This window comes from Budorcas taxicolor, chromosome 9 (genome assembly GCF_023091745.1).
Source record: "Budorcas taxicolor isolate Tak-1 chromosome 9, Takin1.1, whole genome shotgun sequence".
Classification (NCBI taxonomy): Eukaryota; Metazoa; Chordata; class Mammalia; order Artiodactyla; family Bovidae; genus Budorcas; species Budorcas taxicolor.
Window position 1 is genome coordinate 85136595 of NC_068918.1, and position 18801 is coordinate 85155395.

The 18801-nt window shown below is 45.1% G+C and overlaps 2 protein-coding genes across 2 annotated transcripts in view; both read right to left on the reverse strand.

The window, feature by feature from the left end:
- Positions 1 to 212: 212 nt before the first annotated feature.
- TMEM242 (transmembrane protein 242) overlaps positions 213 to 18801 on the reverse strand; it is a 42576-nt gene continuing 23987 nt past the window's right edge. Inside the window, exon 4 of the mRNA XM_052645575.1 lies at positions 213 to 1747. Coding sequence (XP_052501535.1) covers positions 1649 to 1747 — 99 coding nt within the window. The 3' untranslated portion in view covers positions 213 to 1648. The remainder of the gene's footprint in view (positions 1748 to 18801) is intronic.
- Positions 14932 to 16077, reverse strand: LDHAL6B (lactate dehydrogenase A like 6B). The gene has a single exon (XM_052645574.1). It carries the CDS (start codon positions 16075 to 16077, stop codon positions 14932 to 14934), a length of 1146 nt encoding a protein of 381 aa, XP_052501534.1.

Consider the following 18801-nt stretch of genomic DNA (forward strand, 5'->3'; position numbering starts at 1 on the left):
TAAAGCCCTTGGCGCATCACAGCTCTTGGGTCTTGGACAAACCGTGTTATAGCTCTTAGGCAAATCAGTGTTACAGCTCTATTTTATTTACAGGATAGCAGGAGAATCCATGCTCGAAGCATGAGGGCATGCCAACCCAAAGACTCGAAGAGAAGAGAGTGGAGGAGCACGGGGCAGGGAGAGAGAGAGAAAGAGGGCACGCACGCGGGAGAGAAAGAGAGCAGTCTATTTTAATATTGACAACTGAGATAAGACTACAAACTGTCAGGCAATGTTTAGGGACTCAGAATCAACCTGTCAAAAAAGTACATTTTATACCCACAATATCATTGCTTTTGCATGATATCCTTTCAGGTCATCACAGTCTGTTACTGGCTTCTTATCGAAGAACGTACAGGTTTACAGGGCCTTTCATGGCAGCCGGTCCCATCACTTCATGGGAAATAGATGGGGAAACAGTGGAAACAGTGGCAGACTTTATTTTTGGGGGCTCCAAAATCACTGTGGATGGTGACTGCAGCCATGAAATTAAAAGACGCTTACTCCTTGGAAGGAAAGTTATGACCAACCTAGACAGCATATTCAAAAGCAGAGACATTACTTTGCTGACTAAGGTCCGTCTAGTCAAGGCTATGGTTTTTCCTGTGGTCATGTATGGATGTGAGAGTTGGACTGTGAAGAAGGCTGAGCGCCGAAGAATTGATGCTTTTGAACTGTGGTGTTGGAGGAGACTCTTGAGAGTCCCTTGGACTGCAAGGAGATCCAACCAGTCCATTCTGAAGGAGATCAGCCCTGGGATTTCTTTGGAGGGAATGATGCTAAAGCTGAAACCCCAGTACTCTGGCCACCTCATGAGAAGAGTTGACTCATTGGAAAAGACTCTGATGCTGGGAAGGATTGGGGGCAGGAGGAGAAGGGGACGACTGAGGAAGAGATAGCTGGATGGTATCACGGACTCGATGGACGTGAGTCTGGGTGAACTCCGGGAGATGGTGATGAACAGGGAGGCCTGGCGTGCTGCGATTCATAGGGTCACGACGAGTCGGACACGACTGAGCGACTGACCTGAACTGAACTGAAAGAGATACCTAGCACACACACCACAGTGCGCGTTTGGGGCAGCAGCACGACTCCACTGCCTGACGGGCAGGACTCACTTCCAGGAGCAAGTCCTCTGCGCTCTGACAGCCACACACTCACAAGCAAGGCTGCTAAAACTTCTTTAACTGGACACACTGAGGTACCACTGTCTGTTTATAAAGATTTTCCATCATACATTATTATTTTTTTCAGGTAGAAAACTTGGCTTTCAACTTTTACAGTCATAAAAGTACTTCCCCTGGGATTTCCTTTACCTAGAGAAGGTACCCATGTAATTATTTTGAAACAGTCTTCCTAACTTTTCAAACTTTGCTAACCCTAACCCCCTCCCCCTCCTGTGAACGTAACCAGATCAGCTGTAAAGGAGCAGCGCCCAGTCATGACGGCAGGCCTCTGTGAGGACACTGAACGCTGTCCATCCCAGAGGCTCAGTCAGCGACTGCGTGTGTTCCTGAGGAGAACTCACTTGAGTCCCTTTGGGGCTGCGAGAGCTCCAAAGCCAGCCTTCCCCGTAGCACTCGTCCAGACTTCATCCACTGTGCTCCTCTCATTTGGATCTCAGTGCTTCTTCCCACTCAACAGCCGACTCAGAGTTCTTGGGAATTGCTGGAAATATTGACTGCATTGTATTTCGAAAGTCTTTCATCTGAAAGATGAAAAAAATCAGTCATCAAATGTTAAAAGATGGGGAAAAGAGCCAAAATTAGAGATGGACCCCATTGCTGACTGACTGATACGCCATTGCTGTGGGTACCAAACGAAGACCAACAAAAGGAAAGACTGTCCTTGCTGCCTTGGAAGACAGCAAGACAGACCTCGTTTCTTCTTCCTAGTAAAAGTCTACTGGGCCTTAAGTAACATAAAACTCTAAATCTGAAAGGCAACATGCTCTATATCGTCAACCCTCCATGACATGTATTTCCTACCAGAAGACAGCCTATGTTGTTGGCCTTCATATGTAAAGATGCAGTTGAGAATGGGATGTCTGTCTAAATAAATGAATCTACTGAGGCTAAGAATTTGGGGGCCAGAAGGAAGGAGTGGGGAGAAGAAACCAGTTCAGTTGCTCAGTCGTGTCCGACTCTTTGTGATCCCATGAATCGCAGCACGCCAGGCCTCTCTGTCCATCACCAACTCCAGGAGTTCACCCAAACTCATGTCCACTGAGTCGGTGATGCCATCCAGCCATCTCATCCTCGGTTGCCCCCTTCTCCTCCTGCCCCCAATCCCTCCCAGCATCAGAGTCTTTTACAATGAGTCACCTCTTCGCATGAGGTGGCCAAAGTATTGGAGTTTCTGCTTCAACATCAGTCCTTCCAAAGAAATCCCAGGGCTGATCTCCTTTAGAATGGACTGGTTGGATCTCCAAGGGACTCTCGAGAGTCTCCCCCAACACCACAGTTCAAAAGCATCAATTCTTCAGCGCTCAGCCTTCTTCACAGGCCAACTCTCACATCTATACCTGACCACAGGAGAAACCATAGCCTTGACCAGATGGACCTTTGTTGGCCAAGTAATGCCTCTGCTTTTTAATATGCTGTCTAGGTTGGTCATAACTTTCCTTCCAAGGAGTCAGCGTCTTTTAATTTCATGGCTGCAATCACCATCTGCAGTGATTTTGGAGCCCCCCAAAATAAAGTCTGCCACTGTTTCCACCGTTTCCCCATCTATTTCCCATGAAGTGATGGGACCAGATGGCCATGATCTTAGTTTTCTGAATGTTGAGCTTTAAGCCAACTTTTTCACTCTCCTCTTTCACTTTCATCAAGAGGCTTTTTAGTTCCTCTTCACTTTCTGCCATAAGGGTTAAGGAGGAATCAATGAATGGCAGAGGAGAATGTTCTTATGCACCGATAGTGTTGAGGAATCTACGTAAAGGTGTTCCTGGCAGACAGTGATCTGGAATTGCGGGCCTGGAGCAGGAGTTTGGAGGATCCTGACGTGCAGGGTCAAGTCCACCTCTGCACATGGCCCCAAGGGCAGGGACACTAATTTACAGGAGGTGGATAGTCTTTAGCGTAGGTGACGCTAGCTGCACACCGATTCATTCTTCACACCTAGATGGCCCTGTTCTGAAGCCACTACTCCAGAAGCACCACAGCACAGCGCTGTAGTCTTCCTGTTGGCCACACCCCAACCGGGCCTCCCCGACGGCTAGGCAGCAAAGATTCTGCCTGCAATGCAAGAGACTCGATTTCAATCTCTGGGTCAGGAAGATCCCCTGGAGAAGAAAACGGCTATCCACTCCAGTATTCTTGCCTGGAGGACCCCATGGACAGAGAAGCGTGGCATGTTACAGTCCATGGGGTCACAAAGAGTCAGACACGACTGAACAACAACTCAACCATTATTTCTCGAGGATACAGATCTCCTCAGTCAAACTGTGAAGCACCCTGGATTCACAGCAACATATAAGTCATTTCTTGGAGTGACTGAGAGTCAGCTAGTATTTTTTTTTCGTTTATGTTGATGCTTGCTTAATTTCAATCAGAAGCTGGACCCCTGTGCTGTTTCCCAGTTCACGAGGTGCATCCCCTTTGGGACTTGTCAGTTCCGAGGCATCTACTCCAGTCATGGTAGCACGGCCGTTAGCAGAGACCCTGGTATCTAGTAGGCCTCTCCGTTTAAAGGCCAGCTCACGTGCCTGGGGAGCCTGCTTACTCTCGCTAGGGGCAGAGTTCATGTGTGCAGCATGGAGATAATGCCTGCTTACAGAGTTGAGGACTGAGGCAACGCGCGTGGAAGCCCCGCTCCTGGCAGTGCTCAGTATACGTCAGCTGTTCTCACTACAGCGGCTTCAAAATACCATGTTCCAGGAACAAAGCTCGTGTGGATATAAGTATTATGGCATGTTTGTCAAAAGCATTAATTTACAGTCACATCATTTTGGTTTAAATATTCTGATAACTGAAGACACACAAGGTTATCCATCGTAAGAGGTCTGTAGGTCCAGGACCACCCTGTCAACGTCTGGGTCCCAGACAGCAGTCTTGACACACACCCCCCCCAGGGTATTTATGTCTCCCCGCAACCCCCTCTTCCATGCAGCCCTCTAATTTGTACTGTGATGAACCCTTCATGAAAGGTTTCCAGCTAAAGGCAGTACTCTGTCCCTGGCGGGTCGGGGGGACGAGTGGAAATGCAGTTCTAAGCAGAAGTTCTGTAAGTAGAGTCCTGAGAGTCGGGCTGTCAGAGTCACAGGGGATCACCGTTGGCACTGGGGGCAGGTATGCTAACTGTCTAGGATGGCCCACAAAAAAAGCTGCCTTGTCCAAAATGCCCAAGAGTGCCCCCTTGAAAGGCCTTGCAGACCTTCTCCACTGAAAGGCGACTCTGGCCAGGGTTTGCAATGCGCTCCTTGGTTCTTCCCGGTTGCCTCTCTGGTGGAACATCTGTTACAGCCAAGCCTAATGACAGGGTTTTCTACCAGGACGTGAATAGAATCATCTACCGTCCCACCTTCTCGGGGAGATGGAAGGAGGTCGGTCACTGCGAAGGTGGAGGCAGGAACGTGGATGAGGCCTGGGAGGCAGCGTGCAGAATGGCTGCTCTGCTCGGGCCGGGGATGGGGGCTGCGCTCCCATTTCCTCTCCTTGGCCCATTTTTTTTCCTTTGCTCTAACTTCCCAAGGATGGTTTACTTGTTCCCAGGGTCGTAAGTGAGTAACTGAACCATTAGAAGGAATCATATCTGAAAAACAGCCAAGTAGGAACAGACAGGCTTCCGAGCCCGGTGAAGGGAGGGAGACACGTGGGATACAGAGCATCGCGTGGCCCTTTATTTATTTACAGCTGTGGAGGAGTCCAGCCAACACGGCAGAGCAGAAAGACCTGAGCTCACTCCCAGGAGCACGCCAGCGTCACAACTACCACCACCGATGAAAAGACTAGAACCTGCCCAAGAAGATCTGTTACCACAAAAGATGTGAAGAAGGACCCCCAACAGGACGCGGGGGAATGGTGGACCAGCAGTACGGTTAAGCCCCACATCCCCAGGCGGGTGACCCACAGAACCAACACTGCACAGGCTCTCCCAGAGAAGCGGAAGTTCCGGCCCCACGCCAGGTTCTGTAGCCTGGGGGTCCTGCACTGGACGGCAAGCCCCCAGGGAATCTGGCTTTGAAGGCCAGTGGGGCTTCATTTCAGGAGTCCAAGAGGACTGGGGCAATAGAGTTCACTCCTAAAGGGTGTGCACAGCATCTCACAGACGCCAGGGTCCAGGACAGAGGCAGTCATTCAACAGGAGCCGGAGTCAGCCTAGCTGCTGGTCTTGGAGCGTCTGCTGGAGAGCTAGGCGGCCACTGCGGCTCACAGTGGGGCACAGACACGGGGCAGCCGTTCTTGGGAGCTCCCTGTACCACTTGGCACTGCTGCTGGTGGCGCCAGCGTGGGATCCTCCCTATAGCTCCTCGGTGTCAAGACCTGGCCCCCCGCTGGCGTACCTCAGGCCAAGTGAGTCCCACCCCCCAGCAGGCAGGCTGCCTGAAGACCTCTGGAGCCCAGTCGCCTCATTTAGACACAGGACCCCGCTCCACCCATCAGTGGGCAGGCACCGGCCCCAGAGTCCCCTGGGCCCGGCCCTGCCCTCCAGGAAGCCTGCTCTCGCCTCCAGACCAGTCGCCTCCACCAGGGGCAGGCACCAGATGCAGGAACACTACAGTCGCGCAGCCTACGGAGCCTATCTCCCCAGCACCAGGCCACGCCAACTGAGTCAGGAACCATCTCCTCTGCCTCTCCCACCCCCAACCCCGTAACCCCCCCCCACCAGGGACCCAACAGCAGCCCTGAGACCCTCGGCCTGGCCCGTAACCAGACCCCGGGGCCGGCTCCGCCTGCCAGCAGTGCGAACACTGAGTCAGGAACCACTCCGCCGCCTCCCCCACCCCCCACCCCCTAACCCCCGCCCAGGGACCCAACAGCAGCCCTGAGATCCTCGGCCGTAACTAGACCCTGGGGCCAGCTCCGCCTGCCAGCAGTGCGAGCACTGAGTCCAGGACCTGGTCTCACCCTGCAGTGGGCAGACAGCAGCCCCAGAATCTTTTAGACTCTGAGTACACACGCCAGTACTAGCCCCAGGGCCCCTGAGGTTCTGCATTCAGCTGCCTTGTGACCCGGTCCAGCAGCTGGCAGGTTCCACACAAGGGTCTGGCAACCAACTGGACCGGAGGCCAACCAAAACAGTACGGTACTGACACAAAAACAGACACGCAATCAGTGGGACAGAACAGAGCCTAGAGATAAACCCACACGCTTAAGGTCACTTAATCTGCGACACAGGAGGCAAAAACACATAATGGAGAAAAGACAGCCTCTTCACTAAGTGCTGCTGGGAAAAACTGGACAAGTGAAAGGATGAAATCAGAACATTCTCTAACACCATACACAAAAATTTAAAAATGGGTTAAAGACCTAAATGTAAGATTGGAAACTATATAACTCCTAGAGGAAAACATAGGCAGAACATTATTGGACATAAATCACAGCAATATATTTTTGGATCTGTCTCCTAAAGCAAAGGAAATGAAAGCAAAAATAAATGAGACCTAATTAAACTTAAAAGGTTTTGTACAACAAAGGAAACCATCAACAAAGTAAAAAGGCAACCTACTGAATGGGAGAGGATATTTGCAAATGATATGACTGACGCAGGGTTAATATCCAACAAGTATAAACAGCTCACACGGCTCATAATTTAAAAAAATCAAACAACCCAATTAAACATGGGCAGACGACATGAATAGACATGTTTTCCGAGAGGACATGCAGATGGCCAACAGGCTCATGAAGAGATGCTCAAGATCCCTATCATCAGGGAAATGCAGATGAAAACTACACTGAGATAACACCTCACACCTGTCAGAATGGCTGTCTGCAAAAAGAACGCAAATAACCAGTGCTGGCCAGAGTGTGGAGAAAAGGGAACACCTGTACAGTACGGGTGTAATTTGGCAAATTGGTGTAGGCACTGTGGAAAACAGTATGGAGGCTTCTCAGAAAACTGAGAACAGAACTACCATAGACCCAGCCAGTCCACTCCTGGAAATATATCCAAACAACACTGATTCAAAAGATACAGACAGCCCAATGCTCATTTAGCAGCATTATTTATGATTGCCAAGATATGGAAGCAACCTAAGTCTCCGTCAACAGATGAACGGACGAAGACAATGCGGTATGTATACACTGTGATACTTACTAATCAGCCGTAAAAAGGAATGAAATCTTGCCACTTGCAACAATGTGGACGGACTTGGGGGTATTACGCTAAGTGAAATAAATCCAACAGGGAAAGACAAATACTGTATGATCTCCCAGTTATATGTGGAATCTAAAAATACACAACAGACTAGTGAATATAACAACAACAAAAAACAGACTCAAAGATACAGAGAACAACCAGTGGTTACCGCTGGGATAAAGGAAGGGGGGAGGGGCAATATAAGGGCAAGGGATTAAGATGTACAAACTACTGGTATAAAATAAGCTACAAGGATATACTGTACAACACAGGGTATATGGTCAATATTTTATAACTAAATGGAGTATAACTTTTAAAATTATGAACCATTATTTTGTACACCTGTTACTTACATAATATGGTATATCACCTATACTTCACTGAAAAAGCCTTTTAAATTTTACAGCTGTGGAAATGGAAACCAAGCATCTCCTTATAATCAGGGCCTCAAGTCGCTTTCAGCAGAAAGGCTCACAGAAAGTTTCTAAGCTTGTACTATTCATACTACATGGATAGTTCAATGAAGATCTTTAGTTTTTTCCCACCTGTTTCAATTTCTGATACGCAGATCAGAGGTGTCGGTTCTCTCAGTGATACTCTATCACAGGTCAACAGAACATTCCTCTGCTTAAAAATGTGCTTGAGAAAAGACTTAGGGACTGAGTACATTTAAGCAAATTATGAAGTAAATATACTGAGTTCCAAGATAATAATTACAACTATTGCCACAAAAGCATACCCCTACCCTAACACCAGAGAAGTCCGGTGAAGACAGGGAATGTTGGGGACCTGAGTGTCCATCCAGCAACTGAAGTCTCACTCTGAAGCATTTTCTGGACTCTGGGATTCTTCCCTGCAGTCCTTATCCCTCTTCCTCTCTGACCAAGAAGAATTTCTCTGTGGTTACAGACCACAAGCCTACCCTTCTAAACAGGGCCACTGCATACTGCCCAACTCCAAGATGCTCTCCTCAAAGACTGGGACATAAACGGCACTCCTAGGCAGTGAGCCCACTCCTCCAAGAACCTCATCCTTGAGTCCCAATGCTTGTGTCCAACAGTGCTAGGCTGTAATACTGTCAGAAAGTAGCAGTCTCTTCAACAGTACGTGAACTGTGAACTTCCAGATGTTCAAGCTGGATTTAGAAAAGGCAGAGGAACCAGAGATCAAATTGCCAACATCTGTTGGATCATGGGAAAAGCAAGAGAGTTTCAGAAAAATGTTTACTTCTGCTTTATTAACTATGCCAAAGCCTTTGACTGTGTGGACCACAATAAACTCTGGAAAATTCTAAAAGAGATGGGAATACCAGACCACCCAACCTGCCTCCTGAAAAATCTGTATGCAGGTCAGGAAGCAACAGTTAGAACTGGACTTGGAAAAACAGACTGGTTCCAAATAGGGAAAAGAGTACATCAAGGCTGTATATTGTCACCCTGCTTATTTAACTTTTATGCAGAGTACATCATGAGAAATGCTGGGCTGGATGAAGCACAAGCTGGAATCAAGATTGCCAGGAGAAATATCAATAATCTCAGATATGCAGATAACACCACTCTTACGGCAGAAAGCAAAGAGGAATAGAGAGCCTCTTGATGAAAGTGAAAGAGGAGAGTGAAAAAGTTGGGTTAAAACTCAACATTTAGAAAACTAAGATCTTGGCATCTGGTCCCATCATGGCAAATAGATGGAGAAACAATGGAAACAGTGAGAGACTTTATTTTCTTAGGCTCCAAAATCACTGCAGATTGTGATTGCAGCCATGAAATTAAAAGATGCTTGCTCCTTGGAAGAAAAGCTATGACCAACCTAGACAACATATCAAAAAGCAGAGATATTACTTTACCAACAAAGGTCTATCTAGTCAAATCTATGGTTTTTCCAGTAGTTATGTATGGATGTGAGAGTTGGATTATAAAGAAAGCTGAGCGCCAAAGAATTGATGCTTTTGAACTGTGGTGTTGGAGAAGACTCTTGAGAGTCCCTTGGACTGCAAGGAGATCCAATCAGTCTACCCCAAAGGAGATCAGTCCTGAATATTCATTGGAAGAACTGATGCTGAAGCTGAAACTCCAATACTTTGGCCACCTGATGTGAACAACTGACTCATTGTTAAAGACTGATGCTGGGAAAGATTGAAAGCAGGAGAAGGGGACAAGAGAGGACGAGATGGTTGGATGGTATCACTGACTCAATGGACATGAGCTTAAGTAAACTCCAGAAGTTGGTGATGGACAGGGAGGCCTGGCATGCTGCAGTCCATGGGGTTGCAAAGACTCAGACATGACTAAGCGACTGAACTGAACTGAGCAGTCTCTAAGGAAGCAGTTCTCAGAGTATTATGAAATAGGAAAATGATTACAAGTAATTTGTCACTAATATGGATTTTCTGATTGATATTCTAGGTTTAGAACAGATTCAAGATTATGCCTCCAATAATGTTACTACTCACATTCACACCACAACAGCTTTTTGAAGGGTGATGTAGCCAGTATGCCAGGAGTAACCATGGGATATTACTACACATTTACTGTGTCTGTCTTGGCAAGGAAAAGAACAACATGAAAATTTTTGGTGTTATATATAGTGTGCTGAAAAATTACTTAAAAGCTGAAGGTATGTCCTCAATTTAATGAATCTGAGAAAACCCTTACAGCATCTAATAAACAGACAGCTAATGGAATTAAGCGCTCCAAATTTTAAAAAGTCTTTGCCATTGTATAGCTCATTTAGCTTCAATTTTCTCACTTGCAGGTACAGGATGGCTGCCAGCCTCGGTGCTGAGGTTAGAATAATGAAAGCTTTATAGGACCAACTGATGAGAAAGCCTTTGGATATATCAATAATTACAGTGCCAACAGGAATTTTGAAGAACCTAGAAATTCAGCTTCTTCATAAAACCGAGTAAGACTGTAAATGTTTCCTGAACAAGAATAATGTCTGCCATTTAAGATCACCTATGTGCCAGACTCACCAAGCAGTAGACTTTTATGTAGCCTTCACAATTCTGGCAGAAATGAAGACCAGCGCTTTATATATGAGAAACCAGAGGTCAAAGAGGTTAACCCACACCCATGGTGATCTGATTTGTAAGTACAACTGCCTCACTGACATCCAGGCTCTTGCCCCACACCACTCTGGTTCTGAGACCTGGAAAGACCTCTACAACTTCTACTCATGTGCCTGCTTTCCCTAAAAATGACTTAGCTTGAAATATGTACTTCTTGCAGTAGTGACCATGTTATACAGAATGCTAAGGTGATGCTGTGAAAGTGCTGCACTCAATATGCCAGCAAATTTGGAAAACTCAGCAGTGGCCACAGGACTGGAAAAGGTCAGTTTTTATTAATGCCAGTGTTTACTGACAGCCAGTACTCAACTGCTTCTGGATACAGGGGGTGATACTTCTCTCTATAAGGGAGAGATGAAGCCTTCTGAAGTGAACAGTGCAAAGAAGTAGAGGAAAACAATAGAATGGGAAAGACTAGAGATCTCTTCAAGAAAATTAGAGATACGAAGGGAACATTTCACGCCAAGATGGGCACAATAAAGGACAGAAATGGTAAGGACCTAACAGAAGCAGAAGGATTAAAAGGTGGCAAGAATACACAGAACTGTACAAAAAAGGTCTTAATGACCCAGGTAACCACAATGGTGTGATCCCTCACCTAGAGCCAGACATCGTGGAGTGTGAAGTCAAGTGGGCCTTAGGAAGAATTACTACAAACAAAGCTAGTGGAGGTGATAGAATTCCAGTTAAGCTATTTCAAATCCTGAAAGATGATGCTGTAAAAGTGCTGCACTCAATATGCCAGCAAATTTGGAAGACTCAGCAGTGGTCACAAGACTGGAAAAGGTCAGTTTTTATTCCCATCCCAAAGAAGGGCAATACCAAAGAATGTTCAAACTACCACACAATTGCACTTATTTTACATGCTAGCAAGGTAATGCTCAAAATCCATCAAACTAGGCTTCAGCAGTACATGAACTAAGAACTTCAAGACTTACAAGCTGGATTTAAAAAGACAGAAAACTGGATGGGAGGGGAGTTTCGGGGAGACTGGATACATGTGTATGTATGGCTAAGTCCCTTCACTGTTCACCTGAAATTATCACAACATTGTTACTTGGCTGTACCCCAATACATAATGTTTTTGGTGTTAATAAAAATTCCCGTGGCATTTTTCAAAAAAGAAAAAAAGGGCAGAGGAACCAGAGATCAAATTGCCAACATCCGCTGGATCAAAAAATAAAGAAAGGAATTCCAGAAAAAACATCTGCTTCATTGATTACACTAAAGCCTTTGACTGTGTGGATCACAACAAACTGTGGAAAATTCTTAAAGAGATGGGAATACCAGATCACCTTACCTACCTCCTGAAAAACCTGTATGCAGGTCAAGAAGCAACAGTCAGAACTAGACATGGAACAATGGACTGGTTTAAAATTGGGAAAGGAGTATGTCAAGGGTGTATATTGTCACCCTGCTTGTTTAATTTACATGTAGAGTACATCATTCAAAATGCTTGGATGGATGAATCATAAGCTGAAAGGAATCAAGATTGCTGGGAGAAATATTAGTAACCTCAGATATGCACATGACACCACCCTAATGACAGAAAATGAAGAGGAACTAAAAAGCCTCATGATGAAAGTGAAAGAGGAGAGTGAAAAAGCTGGCTTAAAACTCAACATTCAAAACACTGAGATCATGCATGGCATCTGGTCCCATCACTTCATGGCAAACAGATGAGGAAACAGTGGAAGCAGTAGCAGACTTTTTTGGGGGAGGCTCGAAAATCACTGCAGATGGTGACTACAACCATGAAATTAAAAGACGCTTGCTCCTTGGAAGAAAGGCTATGATAAACCTAAACACCATATTAAAAAGCAGAGACATCACTTTGCTGACAAAGGTCTGTCATCAAAGCTATGGGTTTTCCAGTAGTCATGTATGGATGTGAGAGTGGGGCCATAAAGAAAGCTGAATGCTGAAGAATTGACGCTTTTGAACTGTGGTGCTGGAGAAGACTCTTGAGAGTCCCTTGGAGTGCAAGGAGATCAAACCAGTCAATCCTAAAGGAAATCAATCCTGAATATTCATTGGAAGAACTGAAGCTGAAGCTCCAATACTGTGACCATTTGATGTGAAGAGCCAACTCATTGGAAAAGATCCTGATGCTGGGAAAGGTTGAGGGCAGAAGAGGTCAACAGAGGATGAGAATGGCTGGATGGCATCACCGACTCAATGGACATGAGTTTGAGCAAATTTTGGGAGACAGTGAAGGACAGGGAAGCCTGGCCTGCTGCAGTCCCTGTGGTCTCAAAGAGTCAGACACGACTGAGTGAGGGAACAATACTTCCCTACCCTCTTGAAGTTAGGCAACTATGTGACTCATTCTGGCCAATGAAATATGAGTAGAAGAAATCTGTGCCACTTCCAAGGTGAAACATATTATTGCAACTGTTCCAGCCTCCAGGCCCCTCTTCCCTTTCCATAGCAATCACAGAAGCCTGTTTGCTGCAGTGGTGCCTCAAGATGAAAGAAACTTGAGGTATGAAGCCATCCTGTGGAGGTCAGGTTCCCTAGAGAGTTGCATAAACCCAGTGAATTTTAGGAAAGAAAGAAACCTTGAAGCCACACAGTTGGAGATTATTCTTTTACCGTAGTATAACCCAGCCTATCCTGACTGACATAGCTGGTGAAGAGAAATCACAGAACAGACCTAAGGCAGGCTCTGATATCCTTCACTATTATGCTAAATTTGGCTAAAACATGGAAAAATAAAAACTTAAGGGTTGGACAAAGGGGAAGAGAAACTTGGTGTTAATTAAGCTTAAATAGGTTTTAGAATCACCTGGAAAAACCAAACCACCACTCTTCCCTTCAGGGAGCTCAGCACTTTGATTAATCCCATTATATGACACAGCTTCTGAGGAAATCAGAACATTTTGATATTTTCAATGAACTAGTATGAAACTCTGATCAGCTTGGTTAAGTAGTCAGTTTTTTTGGGGTGGATTATAGTCCTATGTCTATGTAGTAAAACTGGACTAAGCAAGACTAGGCTTAATTTAGAGAGTAGCTGCTGGTCTATTTCAATTTTTGATTAGGCCTGTTGATACCCACATAAATCTAAGAATGTCTGAACATACCATGTAATTTATTTAATATTCATTTGCATTAGGAAGGCTAAGATTCTCATTTTCTATTAGTCCCACTATTAGGTGAAGGTCAGACAAGCATCTTTCTCCTAAACCTTCACTGTATCACATCCATACAGTCTAGAATTTGTAGTCAAGTCAATTGATTTAGGAATAAAAAGTGAACATGTAACTTTCCGAGCAATACAATCCCTGAAGTTACTCATTAAAAAATGGTCAATAACTATGACAATGATTAACAGGGCACAATTCAAAAGCAAAAGCTTTCTGCTAATGTGCAGTAAACTGAGCAACAGGGATGACCCTAGAGTGTCTTAGGGCCAGGGCATGCTCTGCAGCTAAGACTCAGCCCAATAAGAACAATTTATAATATGCTTCTTGATTTAAGGTGCTAACAGGTCAGGTTCTCAGCGGCAGTTCTAAAACTATTTCAATCAGCCTTATTTTTAGTAACTGAACCACCTATGACTGTCAGGCCTCTTCCTAAAAGCTTTATATTTTACTGCATTAAATAATAAAAAATTTATGACATTCTGACTCCACTTGTTTGACTTCATATGACTAGAACGCTAGATTTTTAATTTTAAAAGATATGCAGCAACCAACAAAGATTTATTGTATAGTACAGGGAACTACAGTATCTTGTAATAACCTATAACAGATAATCTGAAAAATAACATATATTTAACTGAATGACCTTGCTGTACACCTCATACACTGTCGACTATACTTCAATAACATATATATATATATAAAGAAATACTTTATAATAGTTACCAACCAAATCACTATCATTTTCATATTTTACCTAATGATCCTGCTTCACTGGCACACATACATGAGCATGCACAAACACAGAACACACAGGACCTGCTTGCACTCCCATTTTATGATGCTTTTTTTTTTTAAGCCTGGCTGATAGATGGTCACAGGGGAATGAAGATACTGATGGCTCAATAACAGAGCTTCCGTGTATATGTTTATTTTCACAGTGTATAGGAAGTTACTTATAAATGAACATAGGTATAAGGCACTCAGAATAAAAGAACAAACGTACTTAATGAAAAGAATCAATTTCTGTAACACAACAAACACCTGCATCCCACTTTTTTTTAACAATTGGCAACTCTACATGCACACACACACAGAAAAGACGGACTGGTAAATCACTGGTATAATGATTGATACAGCTGGTACAATCATTGGCACCTTATTTGACGCAGTCACTTAGGAACTGTTAAAAAGTACAACCTAGCATCTGGATGCTAAATAAAAAGGAGGGGAGGCTAAATAAACAGGGGAGTCACTCCACTCCCTTCTCTTTCCAAGTTTTAGGAATTAAAGTTTATTCAAAAACTAGACATACACAGGACCATAACCACTATCTTTCTTAAGTAACCTCAGAATGCTAGGTAGTTTTAAACAACTTTAAAACTTAAGCTCCTTTTGAATATCCCAAAGTGTTTTTGCACTCTTCTGCAGACGAGCCTCTTCTTCAGGGGCCAATTTTACTTTTATAAGATCAGTAATACCACTCTCCCCCAGGATACAAGGGACACTGAGGAATACGTCTTCATTTATTCCATAGAGACCCTTAATTCTGGTGGAAACTGGATGCACTCTCCTAAGATTCTTCAAAATACTTTCTGTTAGGTCAGCTACAGAGAGGCCAATGGCCCAAGAAGTATAACCTTTCATTTTAATAATCTCATAGGCACTAGCAACCACATCTTTGTGAACATTTTTCCACTGCTCGGGATCTTTATCAGTTCCTATATCTAAGTTCAGTTCCTTCAGAGGGACACCGGCGATGTTCACTCCACTCCACACAGGAACACTTGAGTCTCCATGCTCTCCAAGGATCCACCCATGACAGCTTTCAGAATGGATACTAAGCCTTTGCCCAATCAAGAAACGGAAACGGGCAGTGTCCAGATTACAACCACTTCCAATAACACGGTTTTGGGGAAAGGCACTCAACTTCCAGGCTACGTACGTCAAGATGTCCACCGGATTGGAAACCACAATCAGTTTGCAGCGGGGACTGTACTGAACGATACTGGACATCATTAGCTTAAAGATGGCCACATTTCGCTGGACTAAATTAAGGCGTGTTTCTCCTTTTTCCTGGCGTGCACCTGCCGTGATAATCACGAGGCTGGAGTTTGCAGTGACAAAGTAATCTCTGCTGGAAACAATATTTGGCATTTTCACAAAAAGGCTGCCGTGCTGAAGATCCATGGTCTCACCCTTCAGTCGGCCTTCATCAACATCCACCAGGGCGAGTTCATCGCTCAAGCCTTTTAAGAGGATGCTGATAGCACAGGCCATGCCAACCGATCCAGTTCCTACGATGGAGATCTTACTGTTGCGAACAGGCTCCTCTGAAGTGCAATTCTTCATCAGCTCACGCTTGACGGTCGCCATCTTGGACGCGGGGGCCACGGCCCAGGCGCCCCCGAGGGGAACGGCTGCCGGCGGGCGGGGGCTTGGGGCCATTCCCAGGCATAGGAAATTCGCCCTCACAGTGCCCGCTCTCTGGCTGGCCCGCAGGATTCCCACAGTCCAGCTCATGGCTACTCACTTGAGAGGTGAAGGCAGAAAGCAGCAGGCACCCTTAGAAGCTCCAAAGCAAAGAGCTGTGACCGTTGGCCGGTTCTCAGCCCTCAGTGCGGCTGCGTAAGGCCGGGGCCTCGCGACAGCTCCTACAGCCCCTCCAGCCTGCTACTGCGGCTGCGCAAGGCGGGCTCAGCTCGCGTGGCCTCTAAAGGGCCTGTACGAAGTATCAAGAGGGGAGGCTACTTCTAGCAAATGAATTCTGGAGTTAAAAGTTTTGGAGACTCACTAATTCTCTAATGCATTGGAGAGAGAATTACACATACTTAGATATGTAATGAGCCAACCCAGATCCTTGGGATTACTTATTTTCTGTTTTTATGACATATGCCAATAAAATATTTCCATTAAATACACATGAAAATACGGTTAAATGTTCTTAACGATATTCCTGCCAAGAATGATCAACCAGGTGCGAATCCTTTGCCTCCCAATGGCCTCCTGCACCATTTTCCTGCATCTGCGGGAAAAGCAGGCCTTCTGTTTCCCGTTGTACCCATTTCAAGAACCTTCTATTTGGAAAAACTTCTGCTGCCTTTATGCCTATTAGGACCGTAACTGTGGGGGAGTTGCAGGATCCTGATGACAGAGGGAAGGAGCCCACTGTGAGCCTAACAGTAAGAACTCAGAGGGTTACTTCAGTTCAGTTCAGTCGCTCAGTCGAGTCTGACTCTTTGCGACCCCATGGATCGCAGCACGCCAGGCCTCCCTGTCCATCACCAACTCCCGGAGTTCACTCAGACTCACGTCCATCGAGTCCGTGATGCCATCCAGCCATCTCATCCTCGGTCGTCCCCTTCTCCTCCTGCCCCCAATCCCTCCCAGCATCAGAGTCTTTTACAATGAGTCACCTCTTTGCACGAGGTGGCCAAAGTACTGGAGTTTCAGCTTTAGCATCACTCCTTCCAAAGAAATTCCAGGGTTGATCTTCAGAATGGACTGGTTGGATCTCCTTGCAGTCCAAGGGACTCTCAAGAGTCTTCTCCAACACCACAGTTCAAAACCATCAATTCTTCGGCGCTCAGCCTTCTTCACAGTCCAACTCTCACATCCATACACGACCACAGAAAAAACCATAGCCTTGACTAGACGGACCTTAGTCAGCAAAGTAATGTGTCTGCTTTTGAATATACTATCTAGGTTGGTCATAACTTTTCTTCCAAGGAGTAAGCGTCTTTTAATTTCATGGCTGCAGTCACCATCTGCGGTGATTTTGGAGCCCAAAAAAATAAAGTCTGACACTGTTTCCACTGTTTCCCCATCTATTTCCCATGAAGTGATGGGACTGGATGCCATGATCTTCGTTTTCTGAATGTTGAGCTTTAAGCCAACTTTTTCACTCTCCTCTTTCACTTTCATCAAGAGGCTTTTGAGTTCCTCTTCACTTTCTGCCATAAGGGTGGTGTCATCTGCATATCTGAGATTATTGATATTTCTCCCGGCAATCTTGATTCCAGCTTGTGTTTCTTCCAGCCCAGCGTTTCTCATGATATACTCTGCATAGAAGTTAAATAAGCAGGGTGACAATATACAGCCTTGACGTACTCCTTTTCCTATTTGGAACCAGTCTGTTGTTCCATGTCCAGTTCCAACTGTTGCTTCCTGACCTGCATACAGATTTCTCAAGAGGCAGGTCAGGTGGTCTGGTATTCCCATCTCTTTCAAAATTTTCCACAGTTTATTGTGATCCACACAGTCAAAGGTTTTGGCCATAGTTAATAAAGCAGAAATAGATGTTTTTCTGGAATATCTCTCATGAAAAGGAAAGCTCCTGGTCAAGAGTCCTGATTACAAATGACTTCTCAAGTAAAAAGATGACGATACTATATCTTAAATGTCTTTAAAATGGCAAATTTTGACCCAGGCACAAATCAAATTGCTGATTAAAGTAGTTTGTACAACATGGCATCTTATATGAGATGTAATTCTTACTTAATTATGTAAGTATATCTTGCATTCCTCTGCATATCTCTGGTCAGTCTTATGAACTTCCTTTAAAATTTCTAACAAAATAAAAAATTTACATTTGATGAAATGATGTACATATATTTGTATACACATACACATACACCCTTAAACCCAATAAACTATGTAAGTCCAAATAAAAATAATGGTACTTTCTCCTCACTTATATAAACAGAAGTCTGACCATGTAATGATTTCTCAAAGCTTTCCTCTCATATAAGAAAGTGGTATGCTCTCCCCTAATGGAGCTCTTGGGCTTCCCTGGTGGCTCAGTGGTAAAGAATCCACCAGCCAAGCAGAAGATGTGGGTTCAATCCCTGGGTCAGGAAGACTCTCTGGAGAAGGAAATGGCAACCCACTCAAGTATTATTTGCCTGGGAAATCCCACAGACAGAGGAGCCTGTCGAGTTGCTGTCCATGGGGGTCACAAAAGAGTTGGACACACTGAGCAACTAAACAGCAACATCAAATGGAGCTCTTGGATATGCAGGCTCCTCACGGGGTGGGGGGGAGGGTGAGAAACACCTGTGTATATGTACAAAAAAATACTGTGTTTGATGAGATGGCTGGATGGCATCAACAACTCGATGGACATGAGTTTGAGTGAACTCCGGGAGTTGGTGATGGACAGGGAGGCCTGGCGTACTGCAATTCATGGGGTCGCAAAGAGTCGGACACACTGAGCGACTGAACTGAACTGAAATGATATATACATAT

Coding starts and splice junctions, on each gene's coding strand:
- LDHAL6B (XM_052645574.1), bottom strand. CDS start 16,077: ATGAGCTGGACTGTGGGAATCCTGCGGGCCAGCCAGAGAGCGGGCACT.